Below are 17,839 nucleotides of genomic sequence, written 5' to 3' on the forward strand. Positions count from 1 at the left end.
ATTATTGATCACAGACCGATCTAGGACACATATCTGGATCAAAGCTACAAAATCCACAAACTATAAAAGATAATGCCTTCTTCAAAGGATAAAACTATTTTCACGGTACTCCTCTTAATCGCTGGATGCGCAGGATTCATCCAGGAAATGACCCTTTACCACGGTCTTGACTGTACCGGCGCTGGGATGATCTTCCAAACAAAGGAGACCAACTTACAAAATTTTAATTTCTTTCTTCCCGGGGTACAATCATATAAGGCTCGAGGATGGTAGATTAAAAATTATGTTAAATTTTGTGATTGACGAGGACCCCAGAGGGATAACACCTCATGGGATAGTACCAATACTTCATTAATAAGGTTGCTAATAACTAATTTATTTTTATTTTTAGGTGGTGGTTTTTCAGCGGAACGGGATTCTCCCCCTACATTACGCACTCAAGCTACAGGTCCGTGCCAACCTGTTTCAATTCTACTACACCACGGAGAGCATCGTCACTCAGATTTGCAGGACCATTGGAATCTGACACCCCAGCCCTTGCTGTTTACGACCTCGACAGCGCGTCTGGGGCAGAAATAGTCTTCACAACTGGGGCCGCCCATAATTTTGGATTTGTGGCTGACTATGCGATCGCATCGGGAACTTCAAGCTGGACTTTATATTTTACGGCAGATTTTACCGGAAATAGCACATGTGTTCATGCAGGTGGAGGACTCGTATATAAATCTGCAACTTTCAGATCGGCTATCATGGGATGTAACAAAGAAAACGAATCCAATAATGTTACAGTGATTGGAAACGAGCCACGATTTTTCCAAGCTTAATTATATTTTTTGAAATGATGAATTGGTTCAGGATCCTATTTTTTAAATCCATATAAATTTAAATTCAAGTATAATTGATATTGAAAAATTTTCTCAAAAATTTGTAGAGTTTGCGATATAATAAATTAGTCCTTGGAATCAATCTTCAAAATTACATATAGTATACATATCTGGAGCGTTGTATTGTATAGAAACAAAATACAGTGGGCCCCGGCAGCCAGATCTCAAAAATCACACATTGCCCTACGAGGGATAATGGTTGACAACAGTCCAGAATTCCAAGCTGGCTCATACGCCTCCTTGCTACATACCTTCAATGTATAAGACTTTCGGGCCGGTTAAAATTCTAGATGCCCATAGGGACTTAATTTATTTTTAACGGTATTTGGGCTAGAATTCAAAATTTAAGCAGTTTTTACCTTCCTATGCATGACAAAACAAGTTTTTTCGATATTTGACCTGTTTTTCACCATGCTAAGGCCGCCCGACTTAGAGTTGGTCGATTGGCCTAAAATTCAAAATTTAAGAATTTCTGCCCTTCCTATGTATGAAAAACTCAGTTTTTTCGACATTCGACGTTTTGTCATGCATAGGAAGGTAAAAAATGCTTAAATTTTGAATTCTAGCCCAAATACCGTAAACAATAAATTAAGTCCCTATGGGCATCCAGAATTGTAACCGGCCCGAAAGTCTAATACATTGAAGGGATTTAGCAAGGAGGCGTATGAGCCAGCTTGGTATTCTGGACTGGTTGACAAGCAGTCAAAAATTACCATCCTCTCTTATTGTGCTACACCTGGAATTTCTTACCCCAACAACCCGCAATGCGGGGAGAACACTTTGAGCGGAAGAGAACAGATTGTACAGTACATTTTAAATTATTAAAAATTAAATTACCAGCAAATTTAAGCTTGAGCTCGTTGTTCGAATGAACAAATTGAGAGAACGTAGCAAACTTAGGCTTAGAACTTTTCTTCTCCAGTGTTTTACATTACATGTTCAAAAACTAAGAGAACACTTTCCAAACCTTTAGCATAACATTAATTGAACCTAATTCGACTTGCAATGCGTTATTTTTGACTAAATACGATGATCCTGAGATCTATATAACACAAAAATATTAGGATTCTTTCACTGAATTAAATAAGATGTTGAAAAATAAATGTATCAATTACTAGCGTATAAGCCCGTCTCCCGCCGGGCGAGCGAGAATTATCAGATGCAAAAGAATGTCGGAAGCCGAAGTGAAAACAAATAAAGTCACCCATGATAACCACCCCCAGATAACCCCCCATGATAACCACCCCCAGATAACCACCCATGACAACCCCCCACGATAACCACCCCCAGATAACCCCCACGATAACTACTCCCAGATAACCCCCCACGATAACTACCCATGATAACCACCCCCAGATAACCACCCATGACAACCACCCATGATAACCACTTCCAGATAACACAGCATGATAACCACTTCCAGATAACACAGCATGATAACCACTTCCAGATAACACAGCATGATAACCACCCATGATAACCACCCCCAGATAATTCATTGGTAAAGTGTGCACTGGTGAGCACTGCAATTTGTGTCTTGTCAATACTTCCAAAAACTGTGAAGTGAACACATATGTGATCACTTCACACTTTTGTGTCTCGTCACCACCGTCAAAAAGTGTGAAGTGATCACGTGCTCACTTCACAGATTTGTAGTGGTTATCTGGAGGTGGTTGTCAAACAGTGGTTATCTGGGGGTGGTTGTCAGACAGTGGTTATCTTGGGGTGGTTGTCAGACAGTGGTTATCTGGGGGTGGTTGTCAGACAGTGGTTATCTGGGGTTGGTTGTCAGAGAGTGGTTATCTGGGGGTGGTTGTCAGACAGGGGTTATCTGGGGGTGGTTGTCAGACAGTGGTTATCTGGAGGTGGTTGTCAGACAGTGGTTATCTGGGGGTGGTTGTCAGACAGTGGTCATCTGGGGGTGGTTGTCAAACAGTGGTTATCTGGGGGTGGTTGTCAGACAGTAGTTATCTGGGGGTGGTTGTCAGACAGTGGTTATCTGGGGGTGGTTGTCAGACAGTGGTTATCTGGGGGTGGTGGTTCAAAATGCAAGCTCAGTTTCCTTGTCCTTGCGTATTATTATAATGAAACGTCAGGTTCAAGGAAACAAAATTTGAGATTTTGGTTGGATGCAGCGGACTATCAGCTGATTGGAACCAATTACGAAATCAGATTTAAAGACGTCATCAAAATCTTGATATCGGTAAAGAAAAAATCCCGATTGGAAAATATCTTTTTGTATTCATACAGACGTTTCTTACCTGGGGAGCCGCTATTGGACAATTTTGGAATATTATTCCTTGCGTTAAACCAAACCTCCCATCTATGCGTCCAACCCATCGGCTTGATGTCGGAAAAGATTTCTACAATGCACTGCAAGAACTTGGGAGTTGAAGACATAACGAAATTGTTTACAGATTTACTTTCTATCCCAGTCCATTGGAGAGTTGACGCGTATCGGGATAACTTACTTAAATTTGATAATGTTCAGCGCCTAGACTTCAACCAATTAGTTTATCATCCTAACCCATTTAACCCGTTGGAAAGTTCACCTGTTTACAACTATATATTGCAAACTGTGTTCCGGCATGCAAACGCAAGCGTAATTTATGATCGTCGCGGGTATAATTTCAACTATGGGGCGAGGTTAGGTCTATACTATGTGGACGCTGCTTTGAGCAGATTTAACTTGATTCGATTAGTGCCCTTTAAATTTCACGGATACCAATTTTTAACTTGCTAGTCCGATTCATTCTTGTCGTTTAAGTTCTATCTGGATCCATTTAAATCTATATTATGGATAGTATTTATTTGTTCCGTGATTTTGCTTTCTCTTGTTCTTAGTGTGTACACAAAGCTCCAAAATCATCAATCTTACAAAAGTTTCAGTCCATGGTCATTTGTTTTAGCAAATATTTTCGAGGAAGCTGGCCACGTACCTGTAGCATTAGAGAAACAGCAATTTTTTAGGCTAGTGATAGGCAGCTGGATTTTAATGTCGGTAGTACTAACCAATTGCTATAATGGGCTAATGATTTCAAGTTTGAATTCACCCCTGCCAAATAGAAATATACCACAAACTTTTCAAGATTTGCTTTGCCAAGGTAGCGGGATTTTGAAGTCCTACAAAGAAGGGGCGAACCTAACCGACTGGATATTGCAGACGGCAAAGAAAGTACCAATTGTTGAATCGACGTTGCGCTATAAAATACTATCAGATCCGAAAGGCCGCACTTTTGAGTTTTTAGATTTTATGCACGAGACCTTTAATGAGCTCTATCTACTCAGGATTCAACCGACAATAAGATTGATGGAAGTCGTTTCCTTGGAAAATATGTTAATCCTCCAATTTATCAGAGGATCCAATACATTCGTCCCAAGAAACTACAACCACACAGAAAAGTTCGAGACGTCACCGGACATCCTGCTGCAGTTGAAGACATCAGTTACCACTGAAGTTGTTAAGTGCGGAAAATCTGTCCTTGTTGTCGACTCATTTGAGATAGGTTTTAGGTTTAACGAAATTTCGAAAACATACTCTCGCAGAAAATTTTACAAGGGCAAGGAAATTTTAAATTCTATCCTGATCACATGGACGTTTGAAGGCGAGGGAAATTCGAAAGTGCCGCAATATTTCCAATATCTATTTGAATCTGGGATTCAGGGAAGACTAGATATGGAAAATTTAAAAAGGAAACATTCACGGAATTCTGAACACGCAATGGTGAAAAGTGAGGAGGACAAGGTGCGATTGGGAGGAGCGATTCTTACACTTTTCATACTGTGTGGGATCCTGATTGGGTCATCCATCTTGAGTGTTGTTGTAGAATTGCGAAAACGCATGTACTGGGCGATCCTTCGGATAGCTGTTAAAATTTCAAATTCTCTTAGAATGCTTTTTATAAATGTTGGGTTTCATATTGCGCGATGCACATCGAGAAGAGAATGAGATATAAATACATAACTAAATTACTAATCTTATATACACTTAAAATAAAAATTTGTCCGATCAACACCGCCGGTGTCAATATATGACTTAACCGCCTTGGTTACAATGTTAAATCCGACTTTTGCTGATTTTTATACAGGTAGATATAATGTTATGACCGGACGGAAAAAAATCATACTACTCGGAATCACAATTGTAACCAAGGCAGTAAAGTCATATATGTATTGACACCGTTTTGTTTTGAGTGTAGTAATTATATGTACACAAAAAACTTACTACGTATTTAATCATACTCGTGCAAAACGTTGACGTTGATCAACGTTGATCTCTTTGTATTTGTGTCGACATATTTCCGAACATAGAATCGAGTTGCATTTACATTATTGGAAATTTGTCGATAAATCCATTTAGAGTAATACAACTAGGGTGTTTTCGAAATTTGCAACTGGCATTATCTTCCAATGCTCAAGTTTAGCAAAGATATATGCATAAAAAGAGAAGAAAACGCACCCCTATAGCTGGCAAATTTGTCATTGTCCGAATTTGCTGCATATTTTTGCCGCTTTGTATGCAAATATTTCCGCCAAACCAGCCCATTGGCAGATATTTCCATTTGCAAATTTCATACGAATTTTGCATGTGATCGATTGACGCTAGTTTGTGCCAAAAATGTTACATACGTTGGGAGATGTCAATTGTGAGTTTATTTAGTAATATAACATCGAACGTTGAATAAAAATATATTAACTGAACATACACAGGCATGTCATTATGGCTAATGGGCATCACATATAAGTAGATAAATATATGGACATATGCGTGCATCAGCATAGCAAACATTAATCCCAGGCTCGTACTTTTACACAGGGTTATCCTTATCAAGGTAATTTATGCTGCAATAGTGTAAAGTGTAGCACTCGGATTTCTTTAAATAAAAAATTTAAAGCTAGCAATCAAAAGAATCAATTTAAATAATTTTGGAGTTTATTCAATTGCGTAATAACATTACATGTATTCTCGCATGACAGTAAGAATTTACTTGCCTGATTCTCTTGATCAGACATCATCATGTTACATAATTCTACCCACTTCACGGAGTGATTCTGCATTTCCACACGTATGTAAATATACTAAATCAATTATACCTAATATGTATATTATACAATAAAATTATTGTAAAAAGCTATATGGAAATTTCACGTAAAGTAAGTAATCATTATTCTTAATGCTCGCCCCACATTCGTTTGAGAGTTTATATATTTTCCTGGAAATCACTTGAACAATTTTCCTGTACTTCATTTGAGTCCGCTAGGTCCGCTAGTCGTATTGTATGACTAAAATTCTAGTCTAGAAATATCTACGAGATTTTAAACAACTTGTGTTTTCTGATGTTTTCCTTAATTGTTCAAAGGTAAATTTTTAAATTGAATACAGTGTATAATTTTGAAAAGTCTGGCAGGTACAGTTTTAAAACTGAATTAAAGCACGGCAAATTCGGCAAGTTATGTGATTTCAATTAAAAGTCCGGTGAGGTTTACACCTCCAGATTATGTCTGGCCACGTGTTTCGTAAAGTGGATGTAGGTGAAGTACTCCTTCCCACAGAAGTAGCACATGTGGCCCTTTCTAACGTGTTGCCGAATCCGGTGGATGTTCAGCCGATATTTTAGGTGACTCTGGTACTCGCACTTGTCACACGCGTAAGAAATACCCCCCTCGAAGTTGGTAGGATGGACCTCGGCTCGGTGTCGTCTCAAGGTGGAGGACGTAACGAAGTTTTTGGGACATTGATCGCATGAATGTTTCTGATTTTCATGAAAAGTTCTGATATGATAGATGAGGCCCAATCTGCTGAGGAAAGTCCGGGGACACATTTTGCATAGAAATTCCTTCCGAGCTGATCTGTCTCGATGGGTCAACTGAAATATTTCATGATTTGTCAGGATTTTCGGGTAAATCACACTTTTAAAAATAAAGTTGTCTTTGTAAGGTTAGTACGGTCTGATAATGCAATGGTGTGAAGTGTAACAACACGATTTGGTTGAAATTTTGAAATTACGTGATCGGAGTCCATTCAAATAACGTTTGTTGAGGAAATTTGTGCGGTGGACAGTATTTGTTAAAATATTTGAGGTCAAATGTGAAAATGGGCAATTTTATCAAGCAGAATAAGAAAACCCCACTCCCATTCCCTTCAAAGGCAAAAATCGTCAATTTTTGAGTTTTGACCTGAAATATTTAGATTAATTCGGACCATCGCACAAACTGTCTGAAAAAACGTTAATCATATTGACCTGGACCACATAAGTTCAAAATTTCAGTCAAATCCGAGGGTTACACTTCACACCATCGTATTGTTCGACAAGTGCGCTTTACCTGGTGCTGCTTCAAGTTAGATAAATGTATGAAACCCTTCCCACAAACGGGACAGGTTAAGCTTTTCTCCGTCGTGTGAGTAGCAATGTGCTGCTCCAGTGATTGTTCTGAGTTTAATTCCTTCCCGCAAAGTTTGCACAGAAATCGGACCGGATTTTTGGAATGTACCTGTCCAACATGGTTTTTAAGTTTGGCCTTTGTCAGGTAAGTTTTGTCACAACCGAGATACCCGCACGGCAACCGGGGACGATCTGTGCCATTATTATTATGAAAGACGTCTTTATGCACGCGTAAATTTTGTGATGTGGAAAATGTCTTGTTGCAAATCTCACACGCTGGTCGGATCCGATTTTTGTGCACGTTTGATTTGTGGATCCTCAAGTGTTTCACGACCTTTCCACAAATCTGGAAAAGAAATTAATTTAGATTAATCAATACATTTACTTATTTACAAAAGTTGACCGTATCTAAATAGGGAAATTTACCTCACACTTAATCCCACGGTTGTCGTCATGGATAGCGACGTGTTTGTTAAGACACGATTTAGTGGGGAAATGTTTTTGGCAGACAGGGCACTCAAGGGGGGTTGGTATTTTGCCGACACTTTGCCTCATTGCGTGCCTACTTTGGGGGGGAGGGGTGCGTTGTAATTATGGGTTTCGCAAAACTTACGAGTTATGAGTACAAATTATTTCACTCCGGTCTTATTACACAGTTTAAATTTAAGTAGATATGTTTATGTGTATGGCCGAAAACATATTTTTGTTGCAATATTTGCATGTAAATATGACACACTTTAGTTAGAAATGTGCTTCACAAGTGGAGTTAAATATGGTACTGATCTAACATTCTTTTTCACCTTTTGATGAACGGGTGGCTTACTGGGCACATTCACCACGAGGTGACCAAGTGGCAAGGTACTAAATAACTTGATTTCTGAGTATTTCGGACTAAAATAACTGCAACGTGTTGCACTCCATACACATGTTTGACGGAGGATGTATTTGAGTCTGCGATAGAGTCTTCACATGCATGCAATGGCATGCATATATACATAGTGGTTAAAATGTCACGCTACAATGGAAAATTTTTCGATGGTAAAAATCCATAAATTTCCATTAGTTGCCGAAATTTTGTCTCTAAAACGCAACATTTTAAGAATTTTGTCATCAGTTTTGATAATAATTTATAAAAATCTCAATCCCAAATCTTGTAACTAATAGAGATTTAGGGACTTTTCCCATTGAAAAATTTTCCATTGTGGCGTGACATTTTAACCACCCTGTATGTATTTACATCCGTAGGTAAGCCTCTACATACATACATAGGTAAATAAATACGGGTTACATGCGTACCAAAGGTTAAAAATATTGATACCCTTTTTTATAGTCAATGCACCAAATTATGCATGTGTATTTGAGCTAAACGATGTATGTACATATGTACATAGTTGAGCTTAAATGCCCTTAAAAAGACCTCAGCCATACCTGTTCACTTTCTGCCATTTGATGGATTTTGATAATGAATGTTTTCATTATGAATGAAAATAATTTTCCTCTCAAGGTCTCATAAGAGTCAGAAAATAAATGATACGTTAGTACAAAGCTGACCAACTACCGTTCCGACCAGGTAGAATTATTTTCATCAATAATTTTCCCGGATCGGTTAAACTAATTTCTCAGTTAATAAATAGGATTCGATTTAACTGAACTTCAGAAAATTTAGCAAGTAAATATTACACTAGCAATCGAAATAACTAAAATAAAAATAGAATAAATAGAATAAACCGTTACAACGAATGTAACAAAGGGGTGGTCACAGCGTAACTCAACTCAACTGTATCATTCATACGTCAGGTTGAATATCACATTGTTTTTTCAAAGCTTTTAAACATTTGTGACAAACATATTTATCAAATTTAAAAGTGGGAAACCTTTTAGTGATCTGTCGTGACGATTGAGGTCCAAATTGAGGATCACCATTGAAGTCGGGGCTAAGTTTCATATTAAATTGATGCACAGATTTGGCATATGTTGACCGTTTTTGGCCTTGCAGGGTGTGACCTTCATCTTTGAGCCCTTCCTGTCCAGTGGCGCAACTATATTTTGGGGGCCCCTAGGCAGATGACCAAAAAAGTTTTGTATGTTTAAGAGGTGGATTGACAGATCGTATGGATGACATTGTGTAGTGATTTATTTTAACACACGCTTTCGGAAAACAACTGTTTCCTTCTTGAGGTGGTTAGAAATAATTACAATAATTATTTACACTTGACAAAGTTTAGTGAAGAAATAAGATGGGTAATAAATAGCAAAATAGTTGTTGACAGTAAGTTGTTGTCACGGACGCTGGGGTCGTGGCGCTGGTGGAATTATCAGCTTCGATGTAAGGGGAAGTAATAATGAACTCCATATAGGATTGATGTCCATCCCCATATCTCTGTTCATTCTATGTGGAGTGTTTTTGATAAATAATGCTTCTTTGAATTTCCGATGGAAATATCTTGGTTCCCTATTAATTAGAGTTGCTGACTCTTGATTTATTTTGTGGGATGAATTTTGTATTATATGTAGAGCGACGGCAGATTTGAGATTTTTCTTTGTTATATCTCGTACGTGTTCCTTAACTCTTTCTTCCACTGATCGCGATGTTTCTCCGATGTAGGTGGATGGACAAGTGGCGCATTCAATTTTATATATACCAATTTGTTTCGGTGGCTCTTTTTGCTTGTGCGAGCATATTTGGTTACCAATTTTCTTTCCAGGAATGAAACCGAAATCGCAGTCCAGTTTTCTCCTGAGGTATGTGGTAAGGTGGTGTGTCACTGGACCCATATATGGAAGTATCATACGTTTTTTCGGTTCCTGTTCCTCGTCTTGATTCATTATTCTAGATTCCATTCGACGTAATCGGGAGGAGATCAAGGAATTGGGATAACCGTTATTCAGAAGTTGTATCCTCACGTGTGCGACCTCCTCATCTAAAAATTCTGGGTCAGAAATTAATAATGCCCGATATAACAAAGCATCAATTACTGAGATTTTATGTGAAGGATGATGGTAAGACGAATAATTTAGATATCGACCAGTATGCGTAGCTTTTCGGTAGACTTTCTTCCGCAGTTTTTCATTTTGGTCTCGTATAAGAGTGACATCAAGAAATGAAAGCTGTCCATTTATTTCTACTTCATGTGTAATGTATGTTTTGTATGTTTTGTATGTTTGCTTTTTCTGCATTTTAGCATTTAAAATAAATTTTGTTACATTCCAAAATTCGAAACGGAATACGCAGATTTTGGCTATAGAATCAAATATTAAACGTTTTAAAATTATTGTTTTAAATATTTTTTGACATAAAATTTGTCAAAAATGTGCATACTTATGTAGGTATTTGATAACCGTTTGATTTTAAACTTCAAACATATACATATTAATTTTGAAAAACAGACCATAAAACTTACAATGAAAAAAGTTTAAGATCGATTAAATTTGTCGATCAGGGGTTTCTATAACTAATAAAATTTTTTAAATTTGTAAATTATGGTTAGCAGCGGTGGGGGCCCCTTGATGTCGCGGGGCCCATAGTTCCTACCTTGCCTATATGCTAATTGCGCAACTGTTCCTGTCCTTGACGTGAGAAGTTTACGTTCAAAATTTCTAGTCGGTATGTCTGTTAGTTCCAAAGTTGTCAGACCAATGGGCATACAGACGTAACATTCTTGTACAAGATCGTTGTCCACTAATAGACACAGTCTTCACATAAAGTAGCTGAAGCTACTTAATAAAGTTTTTACACTCTGGACAACGAAACATTTTACGTTTAGAATAACTAAATTGCTCTACTGCGGAAAGTATTTTTGACAGCCGTCTGTAGAGTTATGTAGATTTGTGGGCCAACTTAAATTAGTTCCGCCTATGTTCGAGCTGCTACTTGGAAGATTAGGCTGTGATGATAAACTATGTAGAAACTGGATAATTGGCTTCGATGGCCTCCAAGTCAGATAAGACAAAGTTGTAAATTGTTCAATTTCCAGGTGTCCGGAAGCGATTGAATTGGTGTTCCCATCTCTATACATACATAGAATAAATGACAGTTAAAAATACCGAAATACCGAAATACTTAACTCATCAGTAATATTTTTAAAATTTTGCTTGGAAAGAAAATATTTTCACCTTTTAATACAGTAAAACTCGATCACTTGGTTCAGAGGCGGTGTCGCAGCAATCTTTCTCGTTTCAAGCTGTCACTTTTTCTGGCAATCTCGGCGATGTTTGTATTAGTTTTAATTCGTCAAATAACAGAATAAAATGAATTTCTAAATATGAAAAATTTCTTTCAACACAAAAAGATGAGGATTTCTACCTGTTTACATATCAGAACTCGTAAAGTGCTCCAAAATCTGTCCAATGGAAGGCTGTAATACTGCAACAAGCGACTAATTGAAGGAGATTGAAAGATGACAAAAATTGCAGTGTCTCCAATAGAAAAAAAAACGATTAAAATAATTTACCATATATGGAACAAGCCACATAGTTCGGGATTTTATTGCTACGAACTCGTCGCTACTGCCAACGCGTTGAGATCAAAAGCATCACATAAACTCCCGGAAAACATTTTACCAAGGAACCACACAGATGAAAGAGATTCCGTGCTTAATGCGATTTATTTCACAGCAATTGACTACGTCTTCAATTGGGGTAATTTTGAACCGAGAACGAATGTGATTGTATTCGTTTCCGCCAATAAATGGAAATGGGCCGAGGACGATAATGAGCAAAGGGGGCCTGAATACAAGCTACTTTCACCCGACGGACAAAACAATAAGGAGCCCTGCGAACAAAGCCCGGTTCCTAAGAAAATGTTAACCGATGCCTTGGATTTAAAAAAGAATCGCATCAGGTTGATTGGTCTCCTAATCCCGGAGATATATTCAGAGTATAAAAACTTTTTTAAAGATGCTCGGTTTCCAGAAAATTATCATATGTTGGAAATTTCTGGATTTGACGGCATTAGTGCGAAAGGGATTAATAATCTTATCATGCCTATAATTAGAGAAGCAGCATGCACGTGCAAAGTCCGATATGAATTTGCGCTCTCAATTGACTCAACACAAACATTTATCGGTAAGTCACAACAGTTATCACTGCTGTCATAATGTGACGATTTAACGTGTCATATTTTTAATCTTATTCAATGCCCCTTATAATCCTTCAATGTCCAACATACATATACAAAACCCCGATAGATTTCTTGAGTTTCAAGATAAAACAAGTTTTCCATGCCCTTATACAATTTTGTTAACTATAAAATTAACATCCATTTCATCCGATAATTATGTATGTAAACCTACCTTATTTTGGCAATGAGTTAATATTTGTGTTGACACGTGTAGTGGTTAGCGGGTAATGGGACAACCTACTTAAATTAATCTTGTATAATAGAATTGAATAAATTTTCAGAAAAATTTAGGAGGGACAACAAGTCATATCTGGATGAATCCATGCCAAAAATTGAGTTCATTGTTGACAAGTTGATCAAGGAAGATCCATCCACCATTCTACACCTTACAACGTTCGGAGATTACCCAACTGTTGAAAATCACAATGCAAATGCAAGTTATTGTTACCGGTATGAATTATCCACCTCAAACAAAACCGAGTTCCTGGCCGCCGTTCGCAACGTGGATAGCACATATGGCGGAAGAGACGTGTAGGAGTCCAGTCTTAACGCTCTGCAGTACACGGCGACGGAACCGAACATCAAATGGTCCCTGAACTCGAACCACACACTCAAGATAATTGCAATTGCAACTGGCGCATTTTACAAGAATTACGGCAACGGAGGACCGGAGGACAAATATCCTGAGGCGCCCTCTGGTGCTTATAGTGATTGTTTGCATCGCCCGCCATATTTCGGTGGTATATTTAAAGTTTTGACAAATGAACGATTTTTCGTACTACCAATAATTTACGGAACTGCGTGGTCTCGTTGGAAGGCTGCATTGCACTACCCGTTGGACGTTTTTATGCAAGAGGAGCCACCAAACGCGGCGCAGATGCTAGAGTTTGGAAATTCAATTGACTTTTATGCAAACGAAAAGTGTCGAATTAAGTAGTTCTGAATATCAAGCCCTTAACAGCTGGTTGTGTAAATTTGAAAATTATCGGGTAATCATGCATGTAGCATACATACGTGTTCAACAAAAAATTATTCATTCAATTATTCATTCATTGTCATGAAGTGCAGGCAACATTCATTCAATATATATTCATTGATAATTGGCAACATTCATTCAAATATTCATTCATTGACAATAGGGAACATTCATTCAAATATTCATTCATTCATTAACATATTTATTCATTCACTAAAATATTCACTAATTTATTCAAATATTTATTTATTCATTCCAATATTCATTTATTCATTCAAATATTCGTTCATTTATTCATTCAAATATTCGTTCATTTATTAAGTAGCTTCAGCTACTTTATGCGAAGACAGGATAATAGGAGAACGGATCGAGATAATCGAAATCGGTTTTCGACATTACGCATAGGACCCGAGGAGGATCCTATCAACTTGTGGGACCAATAAGACAACCCCCTTTGGCGCCAGAGGGTGTGGTCGGGGAAAAATGAGTTTTTTTCAGAAATTGAAGCTACGAATGAAATACATATAAGTGAAATTTAGTGCTCCCGAGTTGTGCCACACCATCTGGCGCTTGGGGGTGTGGTCTGGGGAAAATGAGATTTTCACTCAAATTGAATCTATAGATGAAATATGAAATTGAGTATTCCAAAAGTTGTGGCAAAATCAATATATGATATCAGATGATATTCATTTTGACGTATATTTGACACTTATTTCACCCTTTAGCTACATGCGTTTGCGACGGTTTATTCATTTATTTTTGTATTCACAATTTGCACATGGTAGCCCATCCACAATTTGAGTTCAAATTATTATGTAATATGCATATGCCGCGTTACTCGGGCGAACTCGAACTTTAAATTTGACATGAATTTCAAGGTAATGATGAAAGCATTTGAGTCAAAAAATTTCCAAGATTCTTAGAGGTAGAGGCTTTTTGAAATATTTATGTGCTAAAATCGGTAATATCCACTCTAATATTTGTATTACAAATATATACGGTATCTACTTATTAACTAATTTTTGAGCGAATTAGTACCATTTTGTTTTATTGTTTAGATGAATTCCATTCTTAGCAATTGACATTAAAATCAAAATATAATTGATTATAGTCAAATGTGATCAAATATATTATGGTTTCATTGTCATTTAAGAGGAGGGTACACCAGTCAAAGATAATTTGTATAATAACTTGCAGAACCAAATCCTTCACCAAAATCCAATTTTGGACAGATTTTCAAAATGTTTCATTCTCATTATCTTCATTGAGACGGGGAAATTCAAAAATGAAGCAATAGCAAAAAGGCTGCCTTCTTTGCACACACTGCTTGGACTACATTGTGCGGTAATCTTCAAAATCTGAACAAAATTGAATTTTTGTCAACCGTTTGACGATATTTTCTTAATTTTTGCCCCCATTGAGTGGGTGTGGCGGGCGCAAATGTGGTCATACATACCCCTGCAGGGGTATGTATTCTAAAATTCTACCACAGGGCCCTGTGGTAGAATTTTTAACGTCAGCCTCACATAAGAAAAAGAGGACCAATAATTATGTCCAGGTATAGCATGGGGTCAATATGACTTGGGTCAATTTGTCGTTGGGTCAATATGGTGCCGGGTCAATTTGTCGTTGGGTCAATATGGTGCCGGGTCAATCTGTCGCTGGGTCAATATGTGCGGGTCAATTTGTCGTGGGCCAATGTGACTGGGTCAATTTGACGCGTCACCCCACGATCGGGTCCAGGGTATCCACCATGTTTTTTAGAATCTGCCTGGACCTCAGATGAAGGATCCATTCATATTTCCGTGTAAAACTCATATTTGGCCCCGTGGCGCCCATTCGCCTAATTTAACTGTTTTTAAATTTAAAACCGCCATAACTTTTGAAATACTGGACAGATTTTCATACTTTTTTACGAAAATCATGACAAAGAGTTCAACTTTCGTTGGTAATGAAGCTTTTGAAAAAAGTTAGTTTTTTAATGTTTAGGTAAATTTTGCAACTTGCTTATACATCAGGGTTCATCGAAAAATTCGCAAAAATATCTCTTATAAAAAATATCTCTCGTAAAAAAATATAATTTTTTTAAAATTATTGTTTCTCTTAAATTTCGACTTTTGTGAAAAACTTGAGCATAAAATTTTGAAAATCCGGTGTAAATAGCAAAAGTTGTGGGGGTTTGACGTTGGTCGAAAATGCAGAGTTCTAAGTTTTGGCCACGCCACGAGGCCAAATATGAGTTTAACACGGAAATATGAATGGATCCTTCATCTAGAGTCCCAGTACATTCTAAAAAAACATACTGGGTACCTTGGACTCAAACGACAGGTCGTGAGTGTCCTTTGTAAAACATCTAAGAATGGCACAGATAATTTTTGCATCATGCATATTTTCAAAATTTAATTTGTGGTAAAAAAATGTCACACAGTATGAGTTTATCACATCTAATTATGCATAATTTGAAATTTAAATTTGAATTGTAGTTAGGGCTTTTTACTCGTTTTTATGTATCACATAGGGCTTTTTAAAATTAATGCGAAAATACACTTAGGGTTTTTTAAAATTAACGAGGGACAGTACTTAGGGCTTTTTAAAATTACGAAGCAGTTTCACTTAGGGTTATTTAAAATTAAGATGAGACTGCACTTAGGGGTTTTTAGAATTAGGACGACGATATGTATGTAAATCAAGAACACATTTCAGTAATAAATGTTTTATAAATGGCAAGAATTATTATTATCGAGACGGCCTGATTACCAAATTTTAATTTATACGATGTTGATCAGAAAATCGGCAGGTTATTTTGTTAAATTCGTTCAATGGATAAGCAGATTTAATACAAAATTCCGTTCAAACGGATGTCCTCAGAATGTGGCTTTGAACGTGTTTATAATCAGGATATTGGCTACACAATTTGATGTTTATTCGTAATTACTTAAATATGTTTGGAATTTCGATTACAAGAGTTTTCATTACTCGTCAAATAAATAGGCAATTTGCGTTTAGCCTCCATGACCGAGACGAAGGACAAATACATAAATGGGCGTATTCGACTTCGACTACTAATTTACTTTACAAAATACTCCTTGGTAAAATAGATTTATAATTAATTTGCAATTTACTAATTTTATGAGAAATTGAGATTTTTGCGTAGATGTAATTCGGATTCTGTAAGTGCGGAAATATTTGGCACGTTTGGTCCCTTATATTTATATTATCAATTTCAGCACAATTAAATGACTTCACACCACTTGATGTAGATTAGCCCCATTAATTTCGCTTGATATTACAGACATGGCATATGTACATAAATCGGGCCAAAATAGTATTTAGGAAACATTTTTCCCGAAATACTGAGCGTTATAAATAAATAGGAAACTATCCTTTTAAGCAAGTTTTTGTCAAAAAACATATTTGTCTGAATAGCCCCCATTTTACGAATGTTACGAATCGTATCCCATAATCGTGGGTAATCCTCAACTATTTTGTTTGTCTCGACGATTTAATCTTCCATGTTTGATGTTAATTTTGTCATTTTTATTTAGTTTTTCACAGAAACTCCAATGATTTTCATTTACATAATTGAATGATTGAATAAAAATAAAATTTGGTCGGTGTCAGCAAAACCCCATGTTCATTTCTGAAATTTATCATATTTCCACATCATTACAAAAATATGTATATCTGACAATAAAGATTTTATTATAAAATGTCAAGTAATTCAAACAAGTTTTGTTAATGTTTATTAAATATAGTAGTAATACATAAGTACAAAAGCAATAACACTATTTCTATCTAGCACCTTAGCTTTCTTTTAGAGACATGTCTAACTCAACGAAGAATTTTCAATAGGTTAAAATATATAACCCTGCCTAGGAATTTGATTCCATATAAAATCAAATTTCGTAACTCAAACGCAACTATAGGCAGAATAATAGCTATAGCAGAACTCCAAATTATGAAAAATGTAGAAAATTCTCCTTCTAGCTCTAATCCAGTTCGCTTCGAGCTCACCTTTTGAGCATCCCTCGAAATAACCGGGTTCCGATCTAGGTTAACTCGCTTACTCAATTCCTGGTCAATTCTGCCATAAACCCCGGACTCTATGACAGACTTGTAATACCCGGGTATCTTTGAAAATCCTGCATATCGGAATGCTAGTCCGTACCAAGATACCCACAAGATTTCGCTCCCCTTGTAAAACTTGTGCCATGGGTATTTCTTTGAGAGGAAGATGTGCTCAGCTTCCACAACATTGGACTGCGCTATGAAAACCGTTTTTCCACATTGTATAATTTCTTCTTCAATTCTCTGTTGAAGTGGTGTCGTGTTAAAATAGTCATAGATCAAATTCAGTGGATAATCAAGATATTTGGGCGACAAAAAGTTCAGAATGATGTTATATTGTTTCCTGAGATAGGAACTCCCACCCCAGGAAGCAATGCCATTCGCGTGATAGTGAAGAAGAAGGAAGCGA

At 37.0% G+C, this 17,839-nt stretch overlaps 2 protein-coding genes across 3 annotated transcripts; one reads left to right on the forward strand and one right to left on the reverse strand.

Annotated features, from left to right (window-relative positions):
• LOC110861274 lies at positions 1-966 on the forward strand. The gene is made up of 2 exons (XM_022110378.2): positions 1-269; positions 392-966. The coding sequence occupies exons 1-2, from the start codon at positions 73-75 to the stop codon at positions 822-824; spliced, it is 630 nt and encodes a 209-aa protein (XP_021966070.1). The 5' UTR covers positions 1-72; the 3' UTR covers positions 825-966.
• A 4,829-nt stretch (positions 967-5,795) lies between these two features.
• On the reverse strand, positions 5,796-8,140 carry LOC118433019 (zinc finger protein 555-like). 2 transcript variants are annotated; one of them, XM_035844544.1, is made up of 4 exons: positions 7,694-8,140; positions 7,541-7,613; positions 7,209-7,459; positions 5,796-6,751 (listed from the first exon to the last, which is right to left on the reverse strand). In XM_035844544.1, exons 1-4 carry the CDS (start codon positions 7,820-7,822, stop codon positions 6,368-6,370), a joined length of 837 nt encoding a protein of 278 aa, XP_035700437.1. In that variant the 5' UTR covers positions 7,823-8,140; the 3' UTR covers positions 5,796-6,367. The 2 variants fall into 2 exon arrangements, with proteins under 2 accessions (XP_035700437.1, XP_035700436.1); XM_035844543.1 differs by having other exon boundaries at positions 7,209-7,613; positions 7,694-8,139.
• Between the last annotated feature and the right edge of the window lie 9,699 nt (positions 8,141-17,839).

The sequence above is a fragment of the Folsomia candida genome, unplaced genomic scaffold (genome assembly GCF_002217175.1).
Source record: "Folsomia candida strain VU population unplaced genomic scaffold, ASM221717v1 Fcan01_Sc039, whole genome shotgun sequence".
Lineage (NCBI taxonomy): Eukaryota > Metazoa > Arthropoda > Collembola > Entomobryomorpha > Isotomidae > Folsomia > Folsomia candida.